General features: G+C 46.7%; 1 protein-coding gene across 1 annotated transcript in view; it reads right to left on the bottom strand.

Moving 5' to 3' along the window:
- Positions 1-26,672, bottom strand: part of LOC107108414 (CREB-binding protein-like) — a gene marked incomplete at its 3' end in the record, with an annotated part of 60,285 nt that overhangs the window by 28,339 nt on the left and 5,274 nt on the right. Inside the window, exons 3-4 of the mRNA XM_015408842.1 lie at positions 22,836-23,542; positions 8,874-9,050 (exon numbers count right to left, since the gene is read on the bottom strand). Coding sequence (XP_015264328.1) covers positions 8,874-9,050; positions 22,836-23,542 — 884 coding nt within the window. The remainder of the gene's footprint in view (positions 1-8,873; positions 9,051-22,835; positions 23,543-26,672) is intronic.

Consider the following 26,672-nt stretch of genomic DNA (forward strand, 5'->3'; position numbering starts at 1 on the left):
CAAAAACCCCCCCCCCCCCCCCCGGAAAAAAAACGGGCTTTTTTCCGAGCTTCAAAATTTCCGGAAATTTTACATCTCTACCCCTAGAGTCTTCTGGAATCCAATAATGAAAATTCTCTACCAGATGACACCTGAAGAAGGTTCTATTTCAACAAATGGTTTCATCCCAGGCTTTTACTCTCTGGCTCTTATTGACCTTCCTCAATGCAACTTCCGATTAAGTCAACGTATGGTTACATGAGAACCACATGCACTCTGAAGAAAGTTCGGCCTATCTGAAAGGGTCAACCTCAAGCATCTTTGTGTTTTCAAGTAATTAAGTCCAAATCTTTTTTTGCTAATACAAAAAAACCCAATAAATAAATTATTTTTTAAAAAAATCTTTTAAAGCATCTTTGTGTTTTGCCGTTTTCCTTTGTATTTTATCTCCTTCAGCAACTGATTCACAGTGGCTATATAAGCCTCAGTTCTGCTATGTAAGTAGAGCCAAATCAGTAAGCAGTGGAACCGACAGCCCTCATCTTCACATCCTAACCTATCACTCTATCAGACATGGATTCCACAAAAGGAGTAACAGCAACGCTCCCACACAGCAGAGGTTTTAATACCTTTGAGGATTTTTGCTGCTTCTCAGAATTCATAACCACATTGGCCTTCTATCTTGCCAGAAATTATGTGCCTGATTAAAATCCAAGCAAGATTTCACTTCTCTGTAACGGAGCTACATTTACTAAGTCACCACTTTGCTACTCACACTAAATGTATGAAGGTCACTCGAAGTGTTTCCATCCTTTCTCCTTTATTCAAATTTTAGGGAAGATCAACATTATCTAAACTGTGCCGTGGAAGCCAAAATTTAGAATGTGTGGTATTACCTACGTTCCTTCACTAATGAGGATTCTTATTGTTTGTCAATAAATATTAAATGTAAAGCAGGTAGAAGAGCACAGGCTGTTGTGATCAAATGCACTAAGAACAGAATTCTGTTATGCCATACTCCCTTTCAGAATCTGCCAATGTGGTGTCTTTGCTTGCTGCACGGTGCTGATCAGACAGATGTTGTGCTTAATGTACCACTTCTTAAAGGCAGCAGGCTAGGTGAATCAAAGTGGCAGGATGGGAAAAGGTGGGGTATAACTGCGTTAATGAATAAATGCTGTGCTTCCTTGTTTCTTCGCATTATGACTGTGTTATTTATTTTATTTTATTATTATTTTATTCAATTTATACCCCGCCCTCCCCGCTACGCGGGCTCAAGGCAGCTTACAAGGGCTTACGCCAATATAAAACATATGTAAAATCATTTAAAATCATCACAGTACAGATAACATTATAAACAGTTAATAAATAAAGTGCTCTGGATGTTATTTCACAAGATGGCATAACAGCTCTATTGCCACTACTCTGTTCCTCCGCATCATCCGCTCCAGGGAAACACTGGTGTTCCCTCGTCCAGGGCCAGGTAAGATGGAACAATAATGATGGTAGTGGCGGCTCCTACTCATACGCCTGGTGGAAGAGCTCCGTCTTGCAGGCCCTGTGGAACTGTACAAGGTCCCGCAGGGCCCGGATCTCCATCGGGAGCTTATTCCACCAGGTAGGAGCTGCCACCGAGAAAGCCCTGGCCCTGGTAGCGGCCAGCCTGGCCTCTCTGGGACCTGGCATTGCCAGGAGATGTTGCGTCCCAGACCGAAGTGCTCACGGGGGAACATATGAGGAAAGCCGGTCCCTTAGGTAAGCTGGACCCAGACCATATAGGGCTTTAAAGGTAAGAACCAGCACTTTGAAGCGAATCCGGTACGCTATTGGCAGCCAGTGCAGCGCTTTCAGCACAGGCTGTATGTGGTCCCTACTAGGAAGACCCATCAACAGGCTGGCCGCAGCATTCTGCACTAGCTGCAGCTTCCGGATTTGCGACAAAGGCAGCCCCATGTAGAGAGCGTTACAGTAGTCTAGCCTCGAGGTGACCGTCACATGGATCACCGTATGTTGTTGATATGGCTATCTGCACTCCTTTGCCTTGTAACCTGAGAAGGTGTGAAGAAATTTATAGACAACTGAAAGCTCCCAGTAACTGATTTGGAACTGCCTCTCTGGAGGTGAGTAGGAGGCCAACTGCGTGTCTGCCCCAGAGGCCACACCATCCCCACAAAGAAGCCTCTATAACGTTATTTGGGGTGACGGTGTTATGAAGGCTGTAGACTGTGACGGTAATTTCACCAAAGGGAGAGCTTTGTGCACCACCAATGGAATGTGTAGGAGCTTTTCCTGAGAGTCCTGCATAGGTTGAAGATTACAGACAAAACATCCATGAAGACAATGGAGACGTCTCCTTCTCAGCCTGGTGAGAATTATGGTTGCCATAAGCCTTAGAGATTGTTGGATCGACCTTTGCAGAGTTTGCCAGAGGAAGGACTGCATTAGGGGGATGATGGTGTAGGCCCTGCCACAGATAGAGCCTAGAGTTGTTCCTATAAATTGAAGGTTCCTTACAGAGTAAGAATGTGGTCCCTAGCCACTGAGACATAGGCCTACAACAAACGGAATACGTACAGTTGTTTGCACATGATGCAGACCGGAAAGGCAAGATGGAACTATGAAATGCCACCCCTATATAGGGAACCCTATCACTTCAACAATGAAGGTGGGCAGAAACTACTGCCATGCACTTGAACCAGTGAAGAGGCCAAGGAAAAGCCCCTTTTACTTTGAGTGGGCACATCCAAAGGACAGACAAATTTGCAATATTGGAGGTCGATTGGGATGTGGAAGCAGGCATCTTTGAGGGTGATATAAGTGAACCAAGAAGGGAAAAGTATAGATCTAGACACAGAATCTTGAAATTCTTGGGTGTGATATGTTGATTCTCTCAGGTCAAGGATGGGTAGAGACCACCCTCCTTTTTTGGAACGATGAAATACCTTGAATAGCGCTCTAAACTACTTTTACCTCCTCTTTCTGCTGTGGAGGGGGGGGGGAGATCCATTTCCAGCTAGTGTGTGGAGTGGGGCTGGGAGAGCTGAAGTGAATTCTATATATGCAAAATAGTAGGACACTTTTAATGGCACCGGAGCTGAAGAGTTGACCAACCCGCTCACAACATCCGTACCTTCCTTATCAGAAGCCACAGAATGTGACACTCATGATGTTCACCTGCCCTGACAAGGCTTCTGCCATGAGGGGATCAGGGGGATGACTGGGAAAGGGAAAAGCCACACACCACATTCCTCCTGTTGTCTTGCACAGCCTTTTCACTATTGTTGGCACACAAGCAGAGCCAGGAACACTCACAGAGCCAGAGGAGTTAAGAGAGGCACCATTAACAAACCAGAGGAATGGATCCTCACATAACGAAGACCGTTGTTTTATTCATAATCCCACAGAGGCAGTTGAAGGAGCCAGCTGCTCCAGGTGTGTTACCAGACCTTTGGTAGGAGATGAAACCTGAGTGCCAGTCACTGACAGTCCCAGCTGGAGCCTTCCAAGTCTAAAATTGTCTAGACCCTCTACTTTACAATGGGATAAGAATGCTGTACTGCATCAAGACGAACATGAAGCTTGCCAGGTAGGCTGCAACTGAGTTGTTGATGGCTCTATAGAGAAAGCTTTCAACGGACTCACAACCACAGAGAACAAATCCCAGCTGTCAGGACTCCTATTGCACAGAGCTGATATGATGCAGTGGCACACTGTCCCCAGCCCCCTTTCTGCTCCCGCTTGCAAAGATGTTAACAGGCCGAAGTCAGAAGCAATACCGCGGATCTTGCTCATAACTATGATGTTGCGGTTGGCAGTGCTGAATCCAGTATCCGTTCAGTAACATCTGGAGGGACCTCAGTACCAAGCATACTGGAGAGATCTCTGTCACAGTACGGAGCATCAGAAAGGACACACACTCTCTCTCTCTCTCTCTACATTGCCAGTGAGTCCTCCAGCTGTTCCTCAGAAAAAGAACCAACAAGCTGGATACCTAGAAATAAGCCCCTATCAACTTAAAGGGCTCCTGGGAGGAGACTGGCATTCTAGAGAACCAGATGTATTGATTTGGGCTCTAGGACCTGTTGAGAGAGGCTGAGGACAGGGCAGTCAGGAAGCCAAGCAGGAGAATCCACTGCAGGAGCACATGGAGTCTGCTTTTCCACTGGCTTTGGTCAGTGCTTCTCTTGGTGCGTCTTACTCTTCCCTGAACAGGTGACTGAGCCTGACACCCCTGACATTCGCCCTTGTGCTGTCTTGGCGCTGGAGATGGCTTGGTGGCCACAGACTCAGGTCAAAAGCTCTGGCATCAAGAATGAAAGAGGAGACACCAGCACCAAGGCACGTGGCTTCTGAGTGGCTCGACCCTCACCTCAGCGTTCAAGAGGTCTCTTCCTGCAAAAACAGTGGCTCAGAGCCTGATGCATCGATTGCACCTTGCTTGCTTGGCAAATGTGAGGCAGTGGGCTGTAAAATCTTGGCTGTGCACTGATCTCCCAAGCACAGAATACCACTGTGGCCACTAGCTGAAGACAGCTAATCCCCCTAAACTGACAAAGCTTTTTCAAAATAGTCCTTCAACCAGAGGTGCAGAAGTATAACAAAAGACCACAAAAAAGGGACGGAGAGGTGAAAGGAAGGGTGGAAGAAACAACAATAGCAGTTTTTGTTGTTACTTTGAAAAGAAAAGGAGCCCTTGGAGATGGGCTGGTTTTCTCCTCTGCAACACACGGAAGAACAGGGCAGGGATGGGCAGATCTAAAAGCAACACCACGTTCCTGGACCACAGCTGCGCATAAATACAAAAGCCATCAATCAGATGTGCAGAGATCATTAAAACCTTTTTACAGTTACAAACATTTCCTGTCGATAGGAGATGGAGACTACACTCTGCACTGTGGAAGAACAAGGTCAAAAATATAATTATAATAAAATCTCCTTTAAAAAATCACAGCATTTCAAATTGGGATCTTTCATTTCTCTCTTGTAATCAATATGAGTTCACTCTTCATTTTTAAAAATGGGAAAAAAACAACCACAACCCAGAAGACAATTCAATAAAAGTGATCAAAACCAACGTATTGCCTTTCATCAAGACCTTCCCAAAGGAGACTACACCATGTGTGAGCCTTCAAGTTAACTGTATGGCTTGAATGGTTTTAAATGTTCTCATGTGGATTTTAATTGTTGTCTACGTGTCAGCCTATGTTTTGACTGATGTGATGCCGCCCTGAGCCTGCGTTGCGGGGAGGGCGGGGCACAAACGGAACCAATAAATAGATAAACAAACATATAAGAACACAAGAGAGAAGCCAGTATTTGGGTCAGGCCAGTGGCCCGTCTAGTCCCACACTCACAGTGTCACACAGGGGCCCAAAATACCAGGCACCCTCGGGAGGTCCACCTACGGGGTTCTCCTGAAGGCTTAAGACGGGGAGGGGTGGTGGTGGTCAGGGGCTGAATCTTGGGGCTTTTTTAAAAAATCCACCCTGATGAAGAGTTCAGGAGAACTCAAAGGCTCACCCATGGTTTTGTATAGTCTTAATAAAAGGTATTACATGGACTAATGCATAATACTACATAGAACAAAGTTTGAGTCCAGTGGCACCATTAAGACCAACAAATTTTAATCCTGGGTATAAGCTTTTGTGTGCCTGCACACTTAGAATCAGAGAGTTGGAAGGGTCATCTAGTCCAACCCCCTGCAAAAAGTAGGAAATTCACAAATACCTCCCCCCCACACACACACCCAGCACAGTTCCCTGTCACGCACAGCTCCTCCTCCTCCTCTACGCACGGGAGATTTCTCTGGGATGCCCTGCCCTCCCACTTAGGTGGCCTACTGGCTGCCTGCTTGCCTGAAATAGGAGCTGCCCCCTGCTTGCTTCTAGCATGCTGCAGTTTCCCGTGCAGCTCTCCCAAGCCTCTTCCCTGCTGACTGCTCCTGGAGAACATCACCTCGAAGCACCAGCCAGCTGGGGTAAGCAGCAGATAGGCTCTGGCTGTGGGGAGACTGCCAGGGGGGAGGGGGGGTGCAGCCTGGCCCCGGTAGCTGGCAGGGGCCTCCAGCGAGCTGGGGGGGAGGCGGGAGGGGACACGTGGCGTGCCATCCAAGGGCCTCCAACAGCCTCGTCAGAAGAGGGTCAGAAGAGGAGGGAGCGTGCAGCTTGGCCCCGGCAAGCCTGTCGGGGGGCCGGGAGAGGGAGGCAGGAGGGAGCACCCAGGCTGCACTCGTCCTCCAGCAGCGTTGTCGGAAGAGGAGGGGAGCGTGCGGCCTGGCCTCTGCAAGCCCATGGGGGGGGGGGGGACCCAAAAACCACCCATGGCACTTCCTGCATGGGGGTAGGGATGCCAGCCTCCAGGTGGGACCTGGAGATCCCCTGGAATACCTCATCTCCAGACTACAGAGATCAGTTCCCCTGGAGAAAGGGGCTGCTTTGGAGGAGGTCCCTGTCTTTCCTCCCCCCCCCCAGGCACCATCCTGAAACCTCTTCCGCGTTTCCCAACCTGGATCTGGCAACTTAGTCCTCCAACCCCACCCCACCCCACCCCCAGCCAGGGGGGACATAGCAACTGTATGCTGGTGAGGGAGCATATGTAATACAGTTAGTAGTTTATATTTCATGTCTGTATGTTTTGTATGTATTATTTGTCAAATATAGTTTAAATATAATTTAAAATAATTTATTCTGAGATTTTTACAAGGTTATGGAAGTAATCTAAAAACTAATTTACAGGATAGTCAAATGTGGACTCGCTCACAACTTTAATGCTACTAGTTCTTTCCGCTCATGAGGTAGAATTTCTGCTCACAACGCTGTGGAGCTTAGAGGGAGCACTGACCCCCAGTAGTGACCCTTGCTCCATGCCCAGAAGATGGCAAAAAACAAAACAAAACCTCCAGGGTCCCTGGGGGCCAAACTGGCCTGGAGAAAAATTGCTTCCTGACCCCAAAGTGGCCATCGGCATTTCCCTGGGTGTGTAAGAAAGGGCCACGAGAACTAAGCACTGATACTTCATCGGGTAGCTGATGATAATGTTTCAAAATGAACTCATGAAGCTGCCTTATACTGAATCAGACCCCCCCCCCCCCGGGGTCCATCAAAGTCTGACTCGTCCACTCAGACTGGCAGAGGCTCTCCAGGGTCTCAGGCGGAGGTCTCTCCCATCACCGTCTGCCTGGTCCTTTTCACTGGAGGTGCTGCCGAGGACTGAACCTGGGCCCTTCTGCATGCCCAGCAGAGGCTCTGCCACTGAGCCACGGCCCCTCCCCTCCCCACTCCTCTGCAAGACAGCACAGAAACTGAGGCAAAACGTGTTGCTATTTCTGCAGGCTGAGAGACCTATTGTGCCTATTCACAAAGAAACAGCTCATACAGTAAACTTGTGTGGCTCATCAGGACAATCTGGCCCTGTCTGGAACTAGGAAGGAGCACCTACTGGCTGAAGCATGTCACATATTGTATGGGAACAACGAACAAGAACTTTACTTATGTGAAGATCATCCACTGCAAAAAGAAGGAAAAAAGTGTTCCAAGAAGAGTTGCTGGGCAATCCTAGGGGTGTTTATGCAGAAGTCAGCCACAATTAGCTCAATCAGGCATACTGCAGGCATGTGCAGGCTTGCGACCAAAGCTGTGGTATAGGCTCAGTTGGACTTACTTGTAAGTAAACATGTGTAGGCTTATGCCATCAGGGGAAGCGCACCACCTCCCGAGGCAGCTGATTCCACTGCTGCACATCTCTTACTGTAAAAAAGTTTTTCCTAGTATCCAACTGGCACCTTCCGGACCTGAATTTAAACCCGTAATTGCGAGTCCTCTCCTCTGCTGCCCACAGGAACAGCTCCCTGCCAGGCTCCTCTAAGGGACAGTGCTTGGACACATACTTGGAGAGAGCCGTCCTGTCCCTCTCTCAAACGCCTCTTCTCCAGACTGAACATTCCCAAGAAGTCCCTCAGCCTTTCCTCAGAGGGCTTCTTGGTCTCCAGGACCCTGATCATCCTTCTTGCTCTCCTCTGCACCCGCTCCATTCCGTCCACATCCTCTTTGAAGTGAGGCCTCCAGAACTGCACACAAGACTCCAGGTACAATCTGACCAATGCAGGGTATAGTGGGACTATAACATTTTGCGCTTTGGATGTTATGCCTCTGTTGGTACACCCCAAGACTGCATTAGCCTTTTTTGTCGCTGCAGCACACTGGCTGCTCATACTGAACTTACAGTCCACCCATACCCCAAGATCTTGCTCACACAACACTGGCTGCTCATACTTAACTTACAGTCCACCCATACCCCAAGATCTTGCTCACACAACACTGCTACCCAGAAGTGTATCCCCCATTCAGTATGCGTGTTCCTCATTTGTGTTACCCAGATGTAGAACTTAGCACTTAGCGTGTTCACAGTTCTTTGTTCCGGAGAAGGGACCAGAGGTCTGAAACACTGAAAGATTACCTGGGAAAAGTGTTGGACTTTCTATGTATAATTCTGTATATTTACTCTTTGGCCTCTGTATTTTCCTATGATGGATTGTATGGGCGTATTGACTTCATATAATAGATATATCACACTTTAAATGAAGTCTCCTTTATGAATATGTTGTGGGAAATATAGCACACAGTTGTTTTACTTTCTGCTAGCCTATGGGCAAGTGGCTTTGTCTGGTAATTAGTAGGACTGTCTATAAATCAGCAAGTTTCCCACAGCCCACTTAAGGTTAGAAAGGTAGTGGGACAGTAAACCTCTTAAACGGTGCATTACTTTGTTTCTATCAGGATTTTTCAACTTGAACACATAACTTTTTCAGGGCACTCTCCCTTAAACCAATTTAGAAAGTATGTATCAAGATTGCAAAAGATAATGGCAAAAAAAAAAGTGAGCTACAGGCAACTCACCATATTTGGCACACTGGTAACTGAGACACTCTTGATGTCTGGAGGAAAGGGAGACGCGCTACTGCCAATGCCGGGCTTAGCTGGCAACCGAGGGTTCACGCCTGCGGTCCCCATCTGCTGCCCTCCAGTCTGACTAAACTGTTGCCCGAAGGGACTTGTGTTACTGGCCATTCCCATCTGGAATGAAAGCAAGATCGTTACCGTTAGTGTCTTCTATTCATCTGTCTGCACATACGGACATTAATAAAGCCTGCCTCACTTATTCAGTATCCAATCTTGGGTAATGACTGAACTGATAACCTGCCCACGGTTTTGGAGTCATATACAATTTTGCTGCAAATTTAAGATGTTTTATCACCATCTTTTACACTCCCAGCCTCAAAATAAGTTTTCCACTAAGCAGCTAAGTTGCAGAACAACTGCACAGCTGTGCAGAAAAACAGAAGGTTGAGACTCGTTCTACTTGTACCTAGAACATGAAGGAGAGGCATCTGGAGAGGCAGCATACAACTTTTCTAAATCACTCTCATTTTTATATCTGGGCACTGTCCATTCTACTGAGACAGGAAGTTGACTGTAATAACATCTCCAATTCTAGGCAGTGGCCTCCTCTTTCAATTTGGAGACTCCTACAGGTGTGCACCTAAAATTACCACATGTGCCTACTACTCAAGAGCATAATATTAAGAAAAAGAAACTCAAAAATCTTCTGGAAGAAAAAGAGACTACATACAGGAGAAAACAACAAAGAATGAGTGAGATTACGCCACAGCTGACAAATACTACAGCTCCCAGATAAACCTGCACCACCACCATCCCCACTACTCTTGGGCTCACGACAGGAAGAAGTGGTGCCCTCCGAGGAAGTTTCAAGGAGAAGGAACTTCTGTGGCAAGTTCCAACATTCCATTCTCCCCTGGAACTGGAGGGCATGATTTTTGTGGCTGGGCCTTGGAGTCCAGGGAGGAAAAGAACTCTCAACCCCATACGGAAGCACTTGCTTGGAGTCCTTGCACCCAAGTGTTGCATCGAGTGAGTCAACAGAGTCCAACATAGTATCTGATGAAGCTGAAGACTTCATGATGCTGCTCAACGAAGATCCACCACAGAGGTGGATGTGTCAAATGCTGAAATTATAGCTGCAATTTTTATAGTATGTTGAGATTCCATCCGCAGATTTCAAACCCTGGGAGGTAACCGCTGTGTGAATGCATTCTCTCAGCCATTTCCCCAGGGGTGCCATAGACATATTTTTTTCCTTCGGTGAAAAGCCACAAAAATAATCAGACTTCCCTTGGGGTGTAGTTCGGATTTAGAGCCCACATAACTCTCAGAGTACACCAACCTCTCTGTTTAAGAGGAGCTGGTCTCAAGGCAAACAGGGCATTCCTTGTGTTCTCTGGAACACAGAGTTCACCTTGAGTATAAAGGTTGGAGCTGACTGGAGACGCTTCTTCCCTTTCTGAAAAAGGCTGCGGGGTCAGGTGCAACGGACAGCACCTTGACTTCTGACACTTCTTGCTGTCCTGACTGCAATGAAGAATGAGAGCAGGAAGGAAGGCAAGGAGTTTGAGAAAGAGGTTTCATGTAATAGTCCACACGGCTTAGGTAGGGATTAAAGCATCATATATCGCTCCAAGAGGGAACCAGTGAATCACAACAGGACATGAAAGTGACACTGCCCAAAGAAAAACGTTCCCTCTGCATACAACTTTGAGACAGAAACACCTTCTGGGGAAGGAAGCACTCTGTGATGAAACACGACTACAGCCCTCCCTGAACAAGTCCATCCTGTATAAAATAGAGAACCAGTGCAAGAGTGACCTTCCTGGCTAGAATGCCTTTCTGTCTGTCCGTCTTCAGAAGGCCTAGTCAGCTGCAGAGGGTTCTCTGATGCCAGCATTACCTTGGGTATTTCTTCCAAAAAAAGACACTGTTGCGAAAAGCTTTGCCGTTCAACCAACATGCAAATAGGTGCAGCTAGTTTAGCTGCAGGATCAGTCCCCTACATCAACATATCTTTCAATACTGGAATTCTCCATGACAGGCAGGTTGATAGCTTGGGAAACTATGGACTTCTCAACCAGTGTGGAGTAAAGCAAACAAGTTGTTTTAATTTTTAAATCCTGAAGGTACCTCCTCCTCAGAGCTGGGTGGTGGTGGTGGTGGTGGTGGGACAGACTGTGTGGAGAGGGGCCCTGCAGATGCATCCCCCACCAAGCAGGAACTTTCATCTGCCTGCTCTGTACCCTGCTTCTCGGCCCACCTACCGCACTGTTAGGGTGCACTGCTCTTTTGTCAGCCAAACTGATCGTGGCTCTGCTGTCCAAACCTGACTTGGAGGGGATGTGGCTTCCCACACCCTACCTGGAGCCATGCAACATCTCTTTGGCCGGCTGCATCAACAGCTTGGGGACAATCACCTCTCAATCCCTGCGGGTGAAGCCCATGACTTTGGATGTTTCTGTATGCAAACTCTGGACAGACATCACATGGCCTATTAGCAGCAGGGCTGAGGCAAGCAAAGAGTAAAAGTAACTGAAAAGGAGAAAAGGCAAGTTCTCTCTCTCTCTCTCTCTTTTTTAAATAAAAGAATAGTAGAAAGTACAGGAACAAAAGAGCACATTGTGCAGGGAGTTCTGAAGAAAAAGGGAGCTGGCGGAGCTCTCCTGCTCCCGTGTACTCTCTGTCAAGGAAGGGAAAGAACTGAAAGAAGAGGGCACCACCTAGGAACGGAGATGAAAATTGCAATCCACTTCCCGCTTCAATGGAATGATAGTATAAGAGTGTACCCAGCTATCAAAATCACGTCTTCCCCTTTTAGAGAAGAACTGATGTAACACACTACAATGGGGAAGAAGATTCCCCTTAGGGACGGCACAAGAGGGAATAGGAGTTAAACCCCTGTCCAAACAGTTTTGGTTACCAATAATTTTAATTAGGGTTACTTTATTGACAAGCTATACTCATTCAGAGCTCAAGACTTTAAGTAACTATCTATTAATATGTCAAAACTAAGAAGCGCGTATTAACTGGACATCCCAAGACGCTGCTAATATGAACTTTAAAAAAGAAACATTACTTTTTAAAAACCACGTATCTGAACAAAACACACCAAGGATGTCATCATACTGTAGAGATGAAAAAATACTCTTCCCTCGTGCACTATCAGGAAATGGGAGATTCTGTATCAGCCATTCCATGCTAAATCAACAGGACTAAATCAACAGTCATGGATTTTGTTGAAATTTTCGAGAGTCACTCCACACATCAAAACCTGTCTAAAACCACATTTTTTAAAGAAAAAAAATCTATCACTAGGTCACCCCTCCAAAAATCTGTTCTGGATCACATCTCCCACATCATGTGCTTTCATTCTTACTGCTACAGAAAGATGCATTCTATCTACAATAGTCACAACAGGTTCACTACAAAGCTTAAAATCTCTTCCAAAAATAACTGTATTTTCAAGATGATATCTCTTGGAGTTACCAGCCATGTCCTAAGCTACCAAACAAGCCCACTTTTAGCACTACAGTACCTTGTGCTGATGCAAGGAGCAAAAGTGGGATTTTTTGGCTTTACAAGGGTTAGAGAATTTGTCAGCCCCTAGCATCACCTAAACTAAATCATCGAACCTAAACAGCATGATAAAAAGTAGAGAAATCACCCTGCCAACAAAAGTCCGCATAGTCAAAGGAATGGTATTCCCAGTAGTCATGTATGGCTGCGAGAGTTGGACTATAAGGAAGGCCGAGCGCCGAAGAATAGATTCTTTTGAACGATGGTGTTGGAGAAGACTCTTAAGAGTCCCTTGGACTGCAAGAAGATCAAATCAGTCAATCCTCAAAGAAATCAACCCTGACTGTTCCCTGGAAGGCCAGATAATGAAACTGAAGCTCAAATACTTTGGCCACCAAATGAGAAGGGAGCACTCACTGGAGAAGAAGACCCTGATGCTGGGAAAGATTGAAGGTCAAAGAAGACGGGGACGGCAAAGGATGAGATAGTGTCATAGATGCAACGAACACGAAATTGAGCCAACTTCAGAGGATGGCGGAAGACAGGAAGGCCTGGCATGATCTGGTCCATGGGGTCGCGAAGAGTCGGACTCGACTGTGCGAATGAACAACAACAAGCATCACATGTGCCTGAAAACAATACAATGAAGCCTGCTAGGTGAATCCACGTAACAAAACCCATTACTAGATCTGGTTCCACAAAGGACGAAGAGAACTTTTCCTCCCTCTCCTGAAATACTAGAACGGGAGGGCATCCAAAGAAGCTGATGGGCAGTAGATCCAGGATGGACAAAAGGCAATACTTTTTTACACAGTGAGTGATTCAGATTTCAGTAAAGCTTTTGATAAAGTTCCCCATGACATTCTGATGGGAAAACTGGAAGACTGTGGGCTGGACTATAGGACAGTCTGGAGGATAGGGGACTGGTTAGAGGACCGCACCCAAAGAGTGGTGGTCAATGGCGTTTCATCAGATTGGAGGGAAGTGTCCAGTGGGATGCCGCAGGTCTCGGTTTAGGGCCCCGTATCTTTCAATACTTTTATCAATGATCTGGATGAAGGGGTAGAAGGGCTACTCATTAAATTTGCTGGTGATACCAAATTGGGAGGAGTAGCAAACAACCAAGAAGATAGAGTTACAATTCAACAAGACCTGAACACACTCGAGAAGTGGGCAGTTGCAAACAGGATGCAATTCAACAAAGATAAATGCACAGTATGACATCTGGGCCACAAAAATGTCAAGCACAAATACTGGATGGGGGATACGTTTCTAGGGAGTAGTGTATGAGAAAGAGATCTTGGAGTAAGAGTGGACTGTAAACTAAATATGAGCAGTCAGTGTGATGCAGTGGCAAAAAAGGCAAATTCAGTCTTGGGTTGTATTAAAAGGACCATATCATTGAAATTGCAGGAGGTCATAGTCCCTCTGTATACTGCCTTGGTCAGGCCGCACCTGGAGTCCCGTGTGCAGTTCTGGAGGCCTCACTTCAAAAAGGATCGAGAGGGTGCAGAAGAGAGCGATGAGGATGTTCAGGGGTCTGGAGACTGAGCCCTATGAGGAAAGGCTAAGGGCCTTGGGAATGTTTAGTTCAAAGAGGCGATTGAGGGGGGACGTGATTGCTCTCTTTAAATATTTGAAAGGCTGTCGTTTGGAGGAGGGCAAGGAGCTGTTCCAGTTGGCAGCAAAGGATAGGACCCGAAGCAACGGGTTTAAATTACATGCAGAAAGGTATCGGCTGGATATTAAGAAAAACGTTTTCACGGTCAGAGTGGTTCAAAGGTGGAATCAGCTGCCTGGGGAGGTGGTGAGCTCCCCTTCACTGGAAGCTTTCAAGAAGAGACTGGACGAATATTTGTGAGAGATGCTTTAGGCTGGTCCTACATTGGGCAGGGGGTTGGACTAGATGGTCTGTATGGCCCCTTCCAACTCTATGATTCTATAAATGCAGAATTGGCTTGTAATGATTCCTTGTTTTATATGTGTGTGTGTCTCTTTAAAAGTTTGGTTGCATGACTGTGCAATGGACTAGAGTGCTTGAAGAGACAAGTGTGGTGTGATTGGTGATTGACAGAGAGGGGGAGGGGTTTTAGAAAGGGTTTCTGAGTGGATGAATGGGTATGTCCTTCAGGAGTGACAGTTAAGAGGTTTGACAGTTGATAAAGACAGTTGTTAAGAGAGTTCTAAAGTCTGGGAGAGAAGCAGTTTTGTGTGTGCTTAGGAGTTAGTTCTGTGTATGAAGAAAAGTTGAATGTATATGAAACAAGAAAGTAAAGTTAAAGAGAAAAATAAAAAGTCTGAGTGACAGGCTAAAGTGAAACAGTAAACGTATATGGTCTTAAGGAAAAAAGTGTTACAAAGTTACATGCCAAGATCCCTGACAGTGAGAGAGAAAAGTGTGTGAAACATCAAAGCAATTGTTTAGTATTTACCCATTCCTAGTTACAGTGTACTACCATATTATTTACGAATTATATCAATAAATCTACTTTTATTTAAGATACCAGTTCTGAAAGAAATACTTCCCAGGACCACATTAGTACCTCGAAAGCCTTAAAACCGACCTACCTACCCAGTGATAGAAATAGTATAGTATACAGGTTTGGAAAGCCTTAAATTTCCTGGTGGCAGCCGTATATACACAGTAAAACAAAACATAAAGAACATTTTAAAGGGAAACCAGACCTCCCCAGATAAGGGGTCGTCACATAGCTGCTGATGTAGTGATGGCCCCAGGGACAGACAACTTTAAAAGGGAATTAGACAGATTCATGGAGGACAGGGCTATCAGTGACTACTAGCCGTGGTGACTACAGGGAATCTTCACTTTCAGAGGCAGTCATCCTCTGAATTCCAGTGCCAGGAGGCAACCTCAGGGGAAGATCTCTGCCTCTATGTCCTGCTGTTGGTCCTCCAGAGGAACGGGATCTAGGCCTGTAGACAAAGAGTCAGGTTTCCTCTGCAGCTCACAGCTTCTTGGACAGCTTTCCTTTGCCCACCAGCTACGGCCCCTCCTTGATAGGCATGATTTGGCCCATTAGCCATGCTCCAACATCCAGGTTAGACGGCTGAAGACAGCACGCGGTACAAAATTCAGTAGTAAGATCGCTGACTAGCTCAAGCTTATATGACAAGATAAGTTGTTCACCTGTAACTGTTGTCCTCCGAGTTATCACTTGTACATGTACACAGGTGAGATTTGTGGCTCTGCAGACTCTGATCCCCCTCATGGATCACTGCCTTGTCGTGGCGAGGGGGCTTGCGTGGTTCGATGAGGCTGTGGGCTATGACGTGGAGGGCCACCCAAGACAGACAGGCCACAGCAGAGAACTCAGACCAAGTGTGATCCACTGGAGAAGGAAATGGCAACCCACTCCAGTATCTTTACCAAGAAAACCCCATGGACAGTATCAAAAGGCTAAAAGATATGACGCCGGAAAATGAGGTCAGAAGGTGTCCAATATGCTACTGGGGAAGAGCAGAGGGCAAGTACAAGTAACCCCAGAAAGAGTGAAGCGGCTGGACCAAAGCCGAAAGGACACTCAGTTGTGGATGTGTCTGATGGTGAAAGGAAAGTCCGATGCTGCAAAGAACAATACTGCATAGGAACCTGGAATGTAAGAGCTATGAATCAAGGTAAGCTTGACGTGGTCAAAAATGAGGTGCCAAGACTGAACATTGATATCTTAGGAATCAGTGAACTAAAGTGGACAGGAATGGGCGAATTTAACTCAGAAGACCATTATATCTTCTATTGTGGCCAGGAATCTCGTAGAAAAAATGGTGTGGCCTTTATAGTCAACAAGAGAGTGCAAAAGTCAGCTTGAAGCTCAACATCAAAAAAACTAAGATCATGGCAGCCGGCCCCATCACTCCTTGGCAAATAGAAGGGGAAGTCGTGGAAGTAGTGACAGACTTCACGTTCCTGGGATCCCAGATCACCACAGACTGTGACAGCAGCCATGAAATTAAAAGACACCTGCTCCTTGGGAGGAAAGCGATGGCGAACCTAAACAGCATGATAAAAAGTAGAGACATCACCCTGCCAACAAAAGTCCGCATGGTCAAAGCAATGGTATTCCCAGTAGTCATGTATGGCTGCGAGAGTTGGACTGTGAGGAAGGCCGAGCGCCGAAGAATAGATTCTTTTGAACTATGGTGCTGGAGAAGACTCTTGAGAGTCCCTTGGACTGCAAGAAGATCAAATCAGTCAATCCTCAAAGAAATCAACCCTGACTGTTCCCTGGAAGGCCAGATAATGAAACTGAAGCTCAAATACTTTGGCCACCAAATGAGAAGGGAGCACTCACTGGAGAAGACCCTGATGCTGGGAAAGATTGAAGGTCAAAGAAGACGGGGATGGCAAAGGATGAGATGGTTAGACAGTGTCATAGATGCAACGAACATGAAATTGAGCCAGCTTCAGAGGACGGCGAAAGACAGGAAGGCCTGGCGTGATCTGGTCCATGGGGTCGCAAAGAGTCGGACTCGACTGTGCGACTGAACAACAACAAAAAGACTCTGATACACAAACTTCTGGAGATGGCCCAAAAGGCTGTGCACAACAGCAACAGCAGGCTGAATAAATACTCTTCCTTGCTCTGAAGCACACATTCCTGACCCTGCATCTCAGGTTGGTTCTTATACAAATTCTGCTTGTGTTCTTATGCTGACTCTCCCCTTCCCTTTAGTTTTATATTGCTAACTGGCTTTTCATGGTGTCCCACATAACGGATTAGTTGCATTTACTGCTGCTTATTTAACCCTTGTTAATGTTTTTGGTTATTGACACCTCTTTATTTAATGCATTTAACTGTGAGCCCAGCAATTGTAGGACACAAACACTTCAAATAAAATAAGTATCAGAAACAACACTGTAGAGCTGGAAAAACTGTGGGAAAGGGTGACAAAATGACCAAGTGGTGGGGACCCCCTTCTCCACGTGGACAGGATAAACAGGCCTTGCAGAGAACACAACAGACCACTGGTTGCTACCAACAGCTCCACAGCTAAAGACTCTCCACGGCATCGTCAGGGAAGGTGGGGAAAGGATACAGGGCCAGTCATGGTTTACAGACAGCCATTCACCCACGACAGGCGCGATGAATCCAGAGACTGGCCCCAGCGAGAAGTTTTGGTGCCTCTACTCTGTCCTCACATCCACACAAGTGACACTACCTCTGTCCTCACATACCACACAAGTGACACTAGGGGGCCCATTCAACAGCACATCCTCTCACTGGCATACATCGGGCAATGCTCTCTTCTGTCATTTATGTTGCCGAACAGGAGACAGTGACATAAATCAGACCTTAAAAAATGGAATCAGAACGCTGCAGAGAATTTCAGCCCTACTGGTTATTTAGTGGAAGACCTGAAGGTTGCCGTACTTCAGCAGAGAAGTTTCTTGGGGAGATACTGCTGAGCCAGGACTCATGTGCAGATCTGGCACTATCACAACCGAACTCAATCGGGACCTGAGAGAGGGTTACGCACCCAGAAAAAGGGTTCTCTTTTTACATGTCTATGTGCAGTATATCCAGATTCCTCCTCTTTTACCAGTGCAGCCCTCTGAGTAGACTGTTTACTACTTCACTAGCCCTTTTTTCACAAGTGCTCTTATTGTGGGGAACGGGTCTTCTCGGATCACCACCCCAAATCTGCAGTTCTGAGTATAAATTTCATCCTGCATTAGATTTCATGTTTCTTCTACTTCACTGTTGTTGGAGTGTCTCACACCCACTCTCTGAGTGAACTAATTTTAAGTTGGATCTTGTTATCCACTGGCCTCTTTGGAATGCCCTGTCCCCAATGTGTATAAAATCAGACCTAACAGACGTACGCTCCCCTTCATTCGAGGAAGTGAGCTCTGACTCCCTAAAGCTTATGCAGAAATAAACTTCCAGCATAAATACTCTACTTCTTTAAGGTGCAACTGGACTCCTATATCATTCTTATTAAATCCCTATTTCAGAACAAACCAGCTGTTTGGCAGCTGTCCCTTAAGCAGAAGCAATGACTTACAAAGTAGATGTCACACATTTGTAAGAATAGTTATGTTTTAGATTTATCAGTGAAAACAGTTCCCTTATATTATCTCTACTAGGCTAAAGTGGCTATTTTCTTGACTGCTAGCTCTGTTTCTCTACCCTCTTCCCTATACTGGACCCAAGCAGCCGAGCAAAGAACTTTTCATTGTCATTTGGGTTATGTCTACAATGGTCCCTATCAGCTTCAATATGTAACTGTAAAGAAAATTTACACAGATTTAGAGACAAATTCAAGGAATGTGGAGTAATACCTACGTACAGGGGTCATTTTGTAGAAAAAGAGGTGCATTAGCATAACTTACTTGCATATGCCACACCCCCTGACATCACCGGAAGTGTGTCAGAAGGCAACACCCACCGCTCAGACTCCACTGGACTGTTTCGGATTGCTAGCTATTGGGGGGGGGGGCATGCAGATCTGTCCTCGCAGAGGAGGGAGAGCTTGTACCTGACTAAAACCTGGTCTTAAAGGTGCCACTGGACTGTTTTGGACTGGGGAGCTGGGGGGAGCGCTCTGCAACTTACCTGGCTGCTTCTTGCTCTGACTGAGGGCTGCTGGGAGCAGGGGGTGGGGCTTGTTGAATGTGTCCGCCCCCTGGCCTCTTTACTGCCGGAGCTCCGCTCCTGTGCGCTCCTGCAGGAAATGACCCCTGCCTATGTAGGAAAAAAGTTACTGTGATGTGGTCCTGCCTCAAGACTGAACTTGTCATGGCAGCTGGAACCTCGTATATTATTTCAATCACTTGTTGATGCTTGTGCTGAACAGATCCCATACCTTTGCTTCGCTGAGACAAGGGAAGGAAGGTCCTAAGCAGTAGCCAATCTTGGACCACCGTACTGAAAAGGCCAAGCAGGTCAGGCCAAGCCAAGAGACTGACCACAACTCTTTGCTTCAGGTTGGCCACTCAGAGGAGACCAGGTGGCCCCATTGCTCAGGGGACCAGACTTGGGCTATCCCCACCACATCTGTCACTAACTTAAATTGCTTACTTTAGCAAAATACAACTTATTCTCTTGTATAATGATTGGAAGTGGAAACATGACCTCACAATAGTTTTTCTGTTCAACAGATTTAGAAACACATGAGGGCAGCTGTTGATAATTAATGTACTTAACTGTAATCACAATATTCCTCTACAACAAATTCAGCCACAAGCTCTGTCTCTTTCCTCTCCAGGCATAAAGAAGACATGGTACTCTTATATCAAGTTTTGGTGTAACAGCATTCAGAACACTGCATCAGTTTTGCAGCAAAAGGACTGGACTAGGTGCAAAAAAGTGTGACCAAACAGATTAATCCAGAATGTAGAACAAAGCCACATAATACCGTTTAAGACTAACAAAAATGTGTGCAAAATTCCAAGTTAACCAGAACTCTTCATCAGGCTGAATGCTACAAAAATAGTGTACAAGATGTCTCACGTCATGATCTTAAGCTACACCTGCATCATCTTAAATCTGCATACTTGCTCAACATTTTAAACAGGATGTTGCCAAGACTAGGCCCAAGACTGTGTCCTCAGACATGTGCTCCCCATCGTTGGACTTCCAGAGGAACTGGTTGGCCACCGTGTGAGAGAGGATGCTGGACTAGATGGACCCTCACTGGTCTGATCCGGCACAGCTCTTATGTTCTTATATCCCCCCCCCCGCTTACTTTTGTAACATCCAGCCTGATGAGAAGTTCTAGTGAACTTGCACACTGTTTTGTGCCATCTTGTGGCATTTGCTGTTTTGTGCCATAATGTGGCATTTGCTCATTTTTAGATTTTGCTTTAGACCAACGTGACTGCATAAAATGTCTTCAGACTGGTTAAGAGACTGAGCACCTTCCCTAGAAAGAAAAGCTAAGGAGATTTTGGCTTTTTAGTTTAGGAAGAAGAGCAGGCTGTGACAATGACATCAAATAAGGCAGGGTGTGGTGAAAGAGCTAGCAAAAACTTTTTCAATTCTTTGCTATAATGGGCAGTACATTCATAACAGACAAAATGTGACATTACTGAATGCACAATCAACATGGATTTCACTGCCACTACCTTAGATGGACTAGACAAACTCAGAGTGAATAGGGCTGCAATCCTACGCATGCTTACCAAGGAAGAAACCCTACTGAATAAAATGGGTCTACTTCTGCAAAGAAATGCACAGGATTCAACCAGTGTTCCCTCTAAGCTGAGTGAGTGTGAGCTAGCTCACAGTTTTTTAGCCTTCGGCTCACACATTTTTGCCTTAGCTCAGGAAGGATGGCTCCAGAGCAAACTAATTTATGCAGTAGCCAAACCAACTTTAATGCCAGTAGCCCACAAAGTAGATTTTTTGCTCACAAGACTCCACAGCTTAGAGGGAACACTGGATTGAGTCACAAGCATGTCAACAACTATTAGCCATGACAGCTCAAAGAAATTCTCCATGTCCAGTGGTGCTGAACTTCTGAAGACCAGTGGCTAAAGAAACAAAGAGAGGGAAGGCTGGACTTCCACGTGCTGGCTGTGGGCTTCCTGGGATGCATCAGGATGCTATTTATTTATGTACTTCGCACTCCACATTTCAGCCCCTTAAAAACCTCCAACATTTTTTTAAACCCTATTTCAATTAAAATCCATATCACTAAAAACAGGCCACACTGTAGGAAAGAGGAAGTGGATACTGGACTATGTGAACCTTTAATATGATCCAGGAGGGCTTTTACTATGTTACAGTCTCCTCTTTTTGCTCAGCTGTTCGCCTAGCGATGCTCAAAACATTTTGAATTGTTTGGAGAACATGGAAGGAAAAGTACAGCTCAGTTGTGCCAGCAGGTGGAGGACCCACAGCACAATCCAAGTGGCCTGTCAACCACAGTAGCTACTGATCAAAAGCCACTGCAATACAAATGTAGCAAAATAATCAATGTACATCAGAGTCAACTAACAGTCTCCTTTCTGGTCACAACAGATTACATGCACAAGCTGCTGATGCCAGTTTATTTCCCAAAAATCCGAATTCCACATGAAAAGCAGAATTTATGCAGAGATGGGTTAAAGTGCAATCCCCGCCAACGAGTATGTCAACCATGACTCTGCTGCGACCACCTGAAATTGTTCCGTGCTGCTACACACAAATCCAACCATATTAAATGTGTTGTTCTCAGCTTTCTCCTATGCATTTCTTCCTTGCTGAGGTGGATGGGCTGCTTTTGAGGAGTTTCATTTTAAACACAATCCATCATTACTGCGAAGTATATTGTTCCATTGCTCTTCTAAAGTGGAGACATCCCTAACCCTTGCTACCCGCTCTCTGTGTACTTTACACCTCCCCTTAACCCCTCACACATGAACACACATGAAGGGGCTGCCTTACACGGAATCAGACCCTTGGTCCCCTTCAAGGTCAGTCCTGTCTACTCAGAAAGGCAGTGGCTCTCCAGGACCTCTCAAGCAGAAGTCCTTCACATCCTTTTAAGTAGCGATGCTGGGAACTGAACCCAGGACATTCTGCAGGCCGAGCAGATGCTCTACCACTGAGCCACAGCCGCTCACGCAGCCAGCTGCAAGTACACAAGTCTCAATACTTCCTTTGGGACAGAGGCCCCACAAAGACTGGTCTGCCCCACAATGCCTGCTCTGCTCCACTCCTTACACCAGCCTTCCAATTCTACAAGGTGCTCAATAACTGTGTCCTCCCCTGTCGTGTGCAACTGTAGCAAGCAGCACGGAACAGAGCGGCCAGCCCAATAAACAGCTTTTCATTTACAGCAACCGAGGCAGTGAGGGTTATTCACAACAAACATTTATAACCGCAACCTGCCAGAAATTATGAAGGAGCACAGGTCACAGAAAATCAACTTATCAGGTACCAAGAAATGCCACAGAAATGCCGCTGGACCAAGAATCAGACTGCCACTCCGAAGCTGGCAGCAACAGCTACTTGTGGGGAAATTGGCTTCGGGGGGCGGGGGGGGGGGGCAGCCGTGTTGGTCTGAAGCAACAGAACAAAGTCTGAGTCCAGACTGGGCACCTTTCAGACCAACAAGGTTTAATCTTGGGTAGAAGCTTCCGTGTGCAGGAGCGTGCACAGGAAAGCTTATAAACAGAAATCAACTTTGTTGGTCTTAAAGGTGCCACTGGACTCAGACTCTGTTCTGTGGGGGGAAATGGTAAGAGAAAAAGGCCTATCAGGGTTTAAAGCAAGAACAACTAACTGTCATACCCACAGTAGCACCAAACAACAAGTACAATAAATGACTCCCCCAATGTCTCTGTGGTAGGAAAAAATGCAATTCACCCACTTTCTACAGAAACTCATATTAATAAAAATAAGCTATTTAAATAATACGCCATGCAGCAAATGATCCCCATCCCTCCTCAATCCCTCCTTGTAACAAAACTGCAGCAAAGATCCTGCCACCTACTTTGGCCATGGCTCCTGCCTGGGTCGGGTTCAGCCCCGCGTGACTTGCCATCTGGGGAGACACCTGTGTCAGGGTGTCTGTGAGCACGCTGCCCGTGTTCCCCTGCATGGCGGGGGCCGTGTACTGCATGCCGGCGCCTCTTCCTCTTCCAGCCGCCCCAAGGGATCCATTCATTACCTGCCCTTGCTGGGTCTGATTCATTAAACTGTGGCCCGAATTAGCACTGAGAAGACCCGTGTGGGCCTGGCTGAAGCCGCTGTTGATGCACATCCCAGATCCGGCCTGAGAGGTAGCGGAGCTGTTTGTCGCCATCCCGACTTGCTTCTGGGCCTGAGCGCTCAAGGCCTGGGTGGCCGGTGTGCTGGGCCCAGGTGTGCTGGCTGCCTGCTTGACCAGAGTGGACCCAGCCGTGTCTGCCTGGCTCAGAGGATTCTTGCCCATGGCGCCCAGGTTGCCAATGTTCACACTGTTCGACTGCCCTTGGGCTTGGCTGTTGACTCCTTGGGGGACCGGGGGACCGGAGCTCACGTTTACAATTCCTGGGTTTAACGATGTGCCGCTGCCTCCCCTCAGAAGATCAGAAAGTTGTTTGTGTTTAGAAGCTGCATCTGGAACATGGTTCCCACTGCTGTTTAAAAGATTCAGCTCGCCATTAGGGATCAACTCATCTGGAAGATCGTTTTCCAATTCAAACAAAGATCTAAAATCTGCAATGATAACAGAGTTTAACATAAGACATAAATCATTAATATTCACAACACTCAATTCTCTATGCAGCTACTTATGAACTATTAGCACAGACATGCAATCTTTATTTAAATGCTCCGCTTTCTCTAACTAATACAAATGCAGGCAGTTGTGAGATGCAGTAAAACCTTTCTTAAGCAGCCATATATATTTTCAGTTATTCTTAATGTACAATACTGATTAATTTCAGGACATAGCAGAAACACACCGGTCATAACAAAAAAGCACTCCAGTAAAAACTGTACATGGGAGAAAAAGAGAAAACAGTAAAGTAACAGAGAAACAAAATGCATGCACCCCCTCGCGCAACTGGTGCGGAGTTTCAGGTTGGATGTCATCAGTATGCTGATGACACCCAGCTCTATCTGTTGATGGGCCCTAACCCTAACCCTAGCCAATGATCCCTCTAAGCTGTGGAGTCTTGTGAGCAAAAATTCTACTTTGTGAGCTACTGGCATTAAAGTCGTGAATGAGCGATTTGGCGGCTGCAGAAATTAATTGGCTCTGGAGCCATCCTTCCTGAGCCAAGACAAAAACGTGTGAGCCAGAGGCTAAAAAACTGTGAGCTAGCTCACACGGACTCAGCTTAGAGGGAACACTGGATATAGCCCCGGAAAACTTGGCCGAGGGGTTGGAGGCTGTGGTGGGATGGCTGAAACAGAGCCAACTGAGACTGAATCCTTCCAAGATGGGGGGGTCCTGTGGCTGGGATGGGGAGATTCGGGTCTGGGGTGCCAGCTCCCAGCTCTGGATGGTGCGCCCTAGAGCCCGGCACGAACCGTCAGGAGCTTGGGTGTGATTCTGGATGCCTCCCTAACATTGGAGGCCCAGGTGGCAAATGCTGCCAAACTGGCATTTTACCAACTGCACCAGGTTAGGCAGCTGTCTCACCGTGATCTAGCTACAGTAACCCTTGAGATTGATCCGGAAACTCCAACTGGTACAGAATACAGCTGCGTAGCACACATCCATCCTGTGCTGAGAGAGCTTCACTGGCCTCCGGTGGCGTACCGGATCAAGTTCAAGGTTCTGGTGCTGACCTTCAAGGACCTTAACGGTCAGGGACCCACGTGTCTTTGGGACCACCCCTCCCAATGTACCCCCAGAAGAGCACTGTGCTCAGCAGATCAGACTGGCTGGAAGGATGTCCAGCTGTCCTCGGACGGGGACGGGGCGTTTTCATCCCTGGCTCCCACCTGGTGGACCTGTGAGGCACAGATGTTCTGCCAGGCGCCTGGCCGAGGACAGTGAAGGTCTCGTCCTTCTGGCGTTCCAAACCCCCCCCCCCCCCCCCAGCCGGAGCAACAAAGATTTTTCACTAATGAATTCTTTAGCACCATCTCTTAGGTAATGAGTGTGTTTTTTATTGTTTTCAACAGTTTTAAAATTGTATTTGTTGTGAATTTACTGCTCCGGCAGGGGGAGGTTGGTCTAAAATCTAATGAAATAAATAAATAAAAGCCTTGATTAAATAGATTAAATAACAGGGTCCTTTACTGTGTCAAAGACTTTGAGTTCTCATGCAAATAAATACAACATACTTTCCCATAATTACAGCAGGATGGTACTTAATCCTCTGTTTACCTTAACTCTGTTTACCTTACAATGCTGTGGAAGTGATAAAGGATGAAGATTTCAACTATATGCTGTCTACATCAAAAAGCCACAGTGAAAGAGCATCATGGGAAGAAAGACTATCCAACCCCTCACAGAACATGCAGCCTCCTACAGCACACGAGGAGGGGAAGGCTCAGCCTCCTTAGAGGGGACATTTCTCCATACCCTTCAGATTCCCTACATTTTAGCAGCGCAGTCTGTGTGTACCGCAACAAAACTGTGCCACAACAAAAAAACAAAAGGGCCCAAGTTCTGTATAGGGAACGCAAAACTAATGCTATCAAAACCATGTTCACACCAGTATTCCCTGTAATCCAGCCCTGCTACTGAACTCAAATAATATCAATACTAAGTCCTGTGCTCCATACCAATCAGCAGTAAACTCCACTGAGCCACCCACAGGCATGGGTTAAATCTCCTGCATTTGCCAGAAAAGGAACACACACACATGAAAACCCCAAACATGCTCTCAATGAAACCCGTGTGTGTGTAAAGTCCATCCACAACAACAGAACATTAGAAACAATGCAGCCAGAAGGGTGAAAACCCGGGGCCAAATCCCATCTTCAACAAGAGGCCAAAAAGTGAATTCTTGAACCATGCAAGAAAGAGGTTCGTGTTCCGTAGGATTCTGTATTACTCAAGCTGGGGAAGAGTATCTCCACCCCATTATTCTGTTCTTCCTCCAAGTTCAGAAGGCGTACGCAGTTGTCCCCCCCTCCTCACGATACTCTCACAACCACCCTATGAGGTAGGTTACTCTGTGTGTGTGGCTGGCCCTAGGCCTCCCCAAGTCCTAGTCCAACTGCTATGCAACACTGGAGCTCTCCAACGCTTCAGTTTACACGCTTGTTAAGGCTGAGGAGTTGACAAAACTGCCACCCAAATCCTTCAGCACCAAAGGAACTGTACAGGGCAAAACGGCCGGTTTTACACCACCCCTCCATGCACTGCACTTTTTAGTTGGGGGACCATCATCACAGGCATCATCCACCCTGCTTGCAGTTCTCCACGGGCAGGTACACTGTGCCTCACAGCAGCTTTCCTGTCTTCTCTGCTACCTTCTCAGCACTCCAGTCTGATGAAGGTGCAACCAATTCCCCCACAGCAAACCTAGTCCAGTCCTTAACTCCAATATAAAGGACCCCAAATACGGAACAGACAGATCTGCTCCTCCGGCTCCCACGTGTTCCCTACAACCGATGCCCGTGCAGCATAGTAGGAAGCAAACGGCCGGTGTACAGGAGCGATGCTTCAAGACACACAAGCAGGAGGAGCACGCTGACACCCCCACAGTGCCACAGTCCTATGCAGAAGTCCGTAGCCCTGTGACTCCCTCTCAATAGCACCCAAAATCTTTAGAAAGGTTTCCTAGCATCACCACACCGTACAGCAGGATCCATCCTAAACGGGGCTTCCCTCCGCCCCCCCCCCCCCTGACCTCCATGAAACGCTCCTACTGGGAGACGGGGG

Source organism: Gekko japonicus, unplaced genomic scaffold, assembly GCF_001447785.1.
Source record: "Gekko japonicus isolate JY-2015 unplaced genomic scaffold, Gekko_japonicus_V1.1 scaffold4237, whole genome shotgun sequence".
NCBI lineage: Eukaryota > Metazoa > Chordata > Lepidosauria > Squamata > Gekkonidae > Gekko > Gekko japonicus.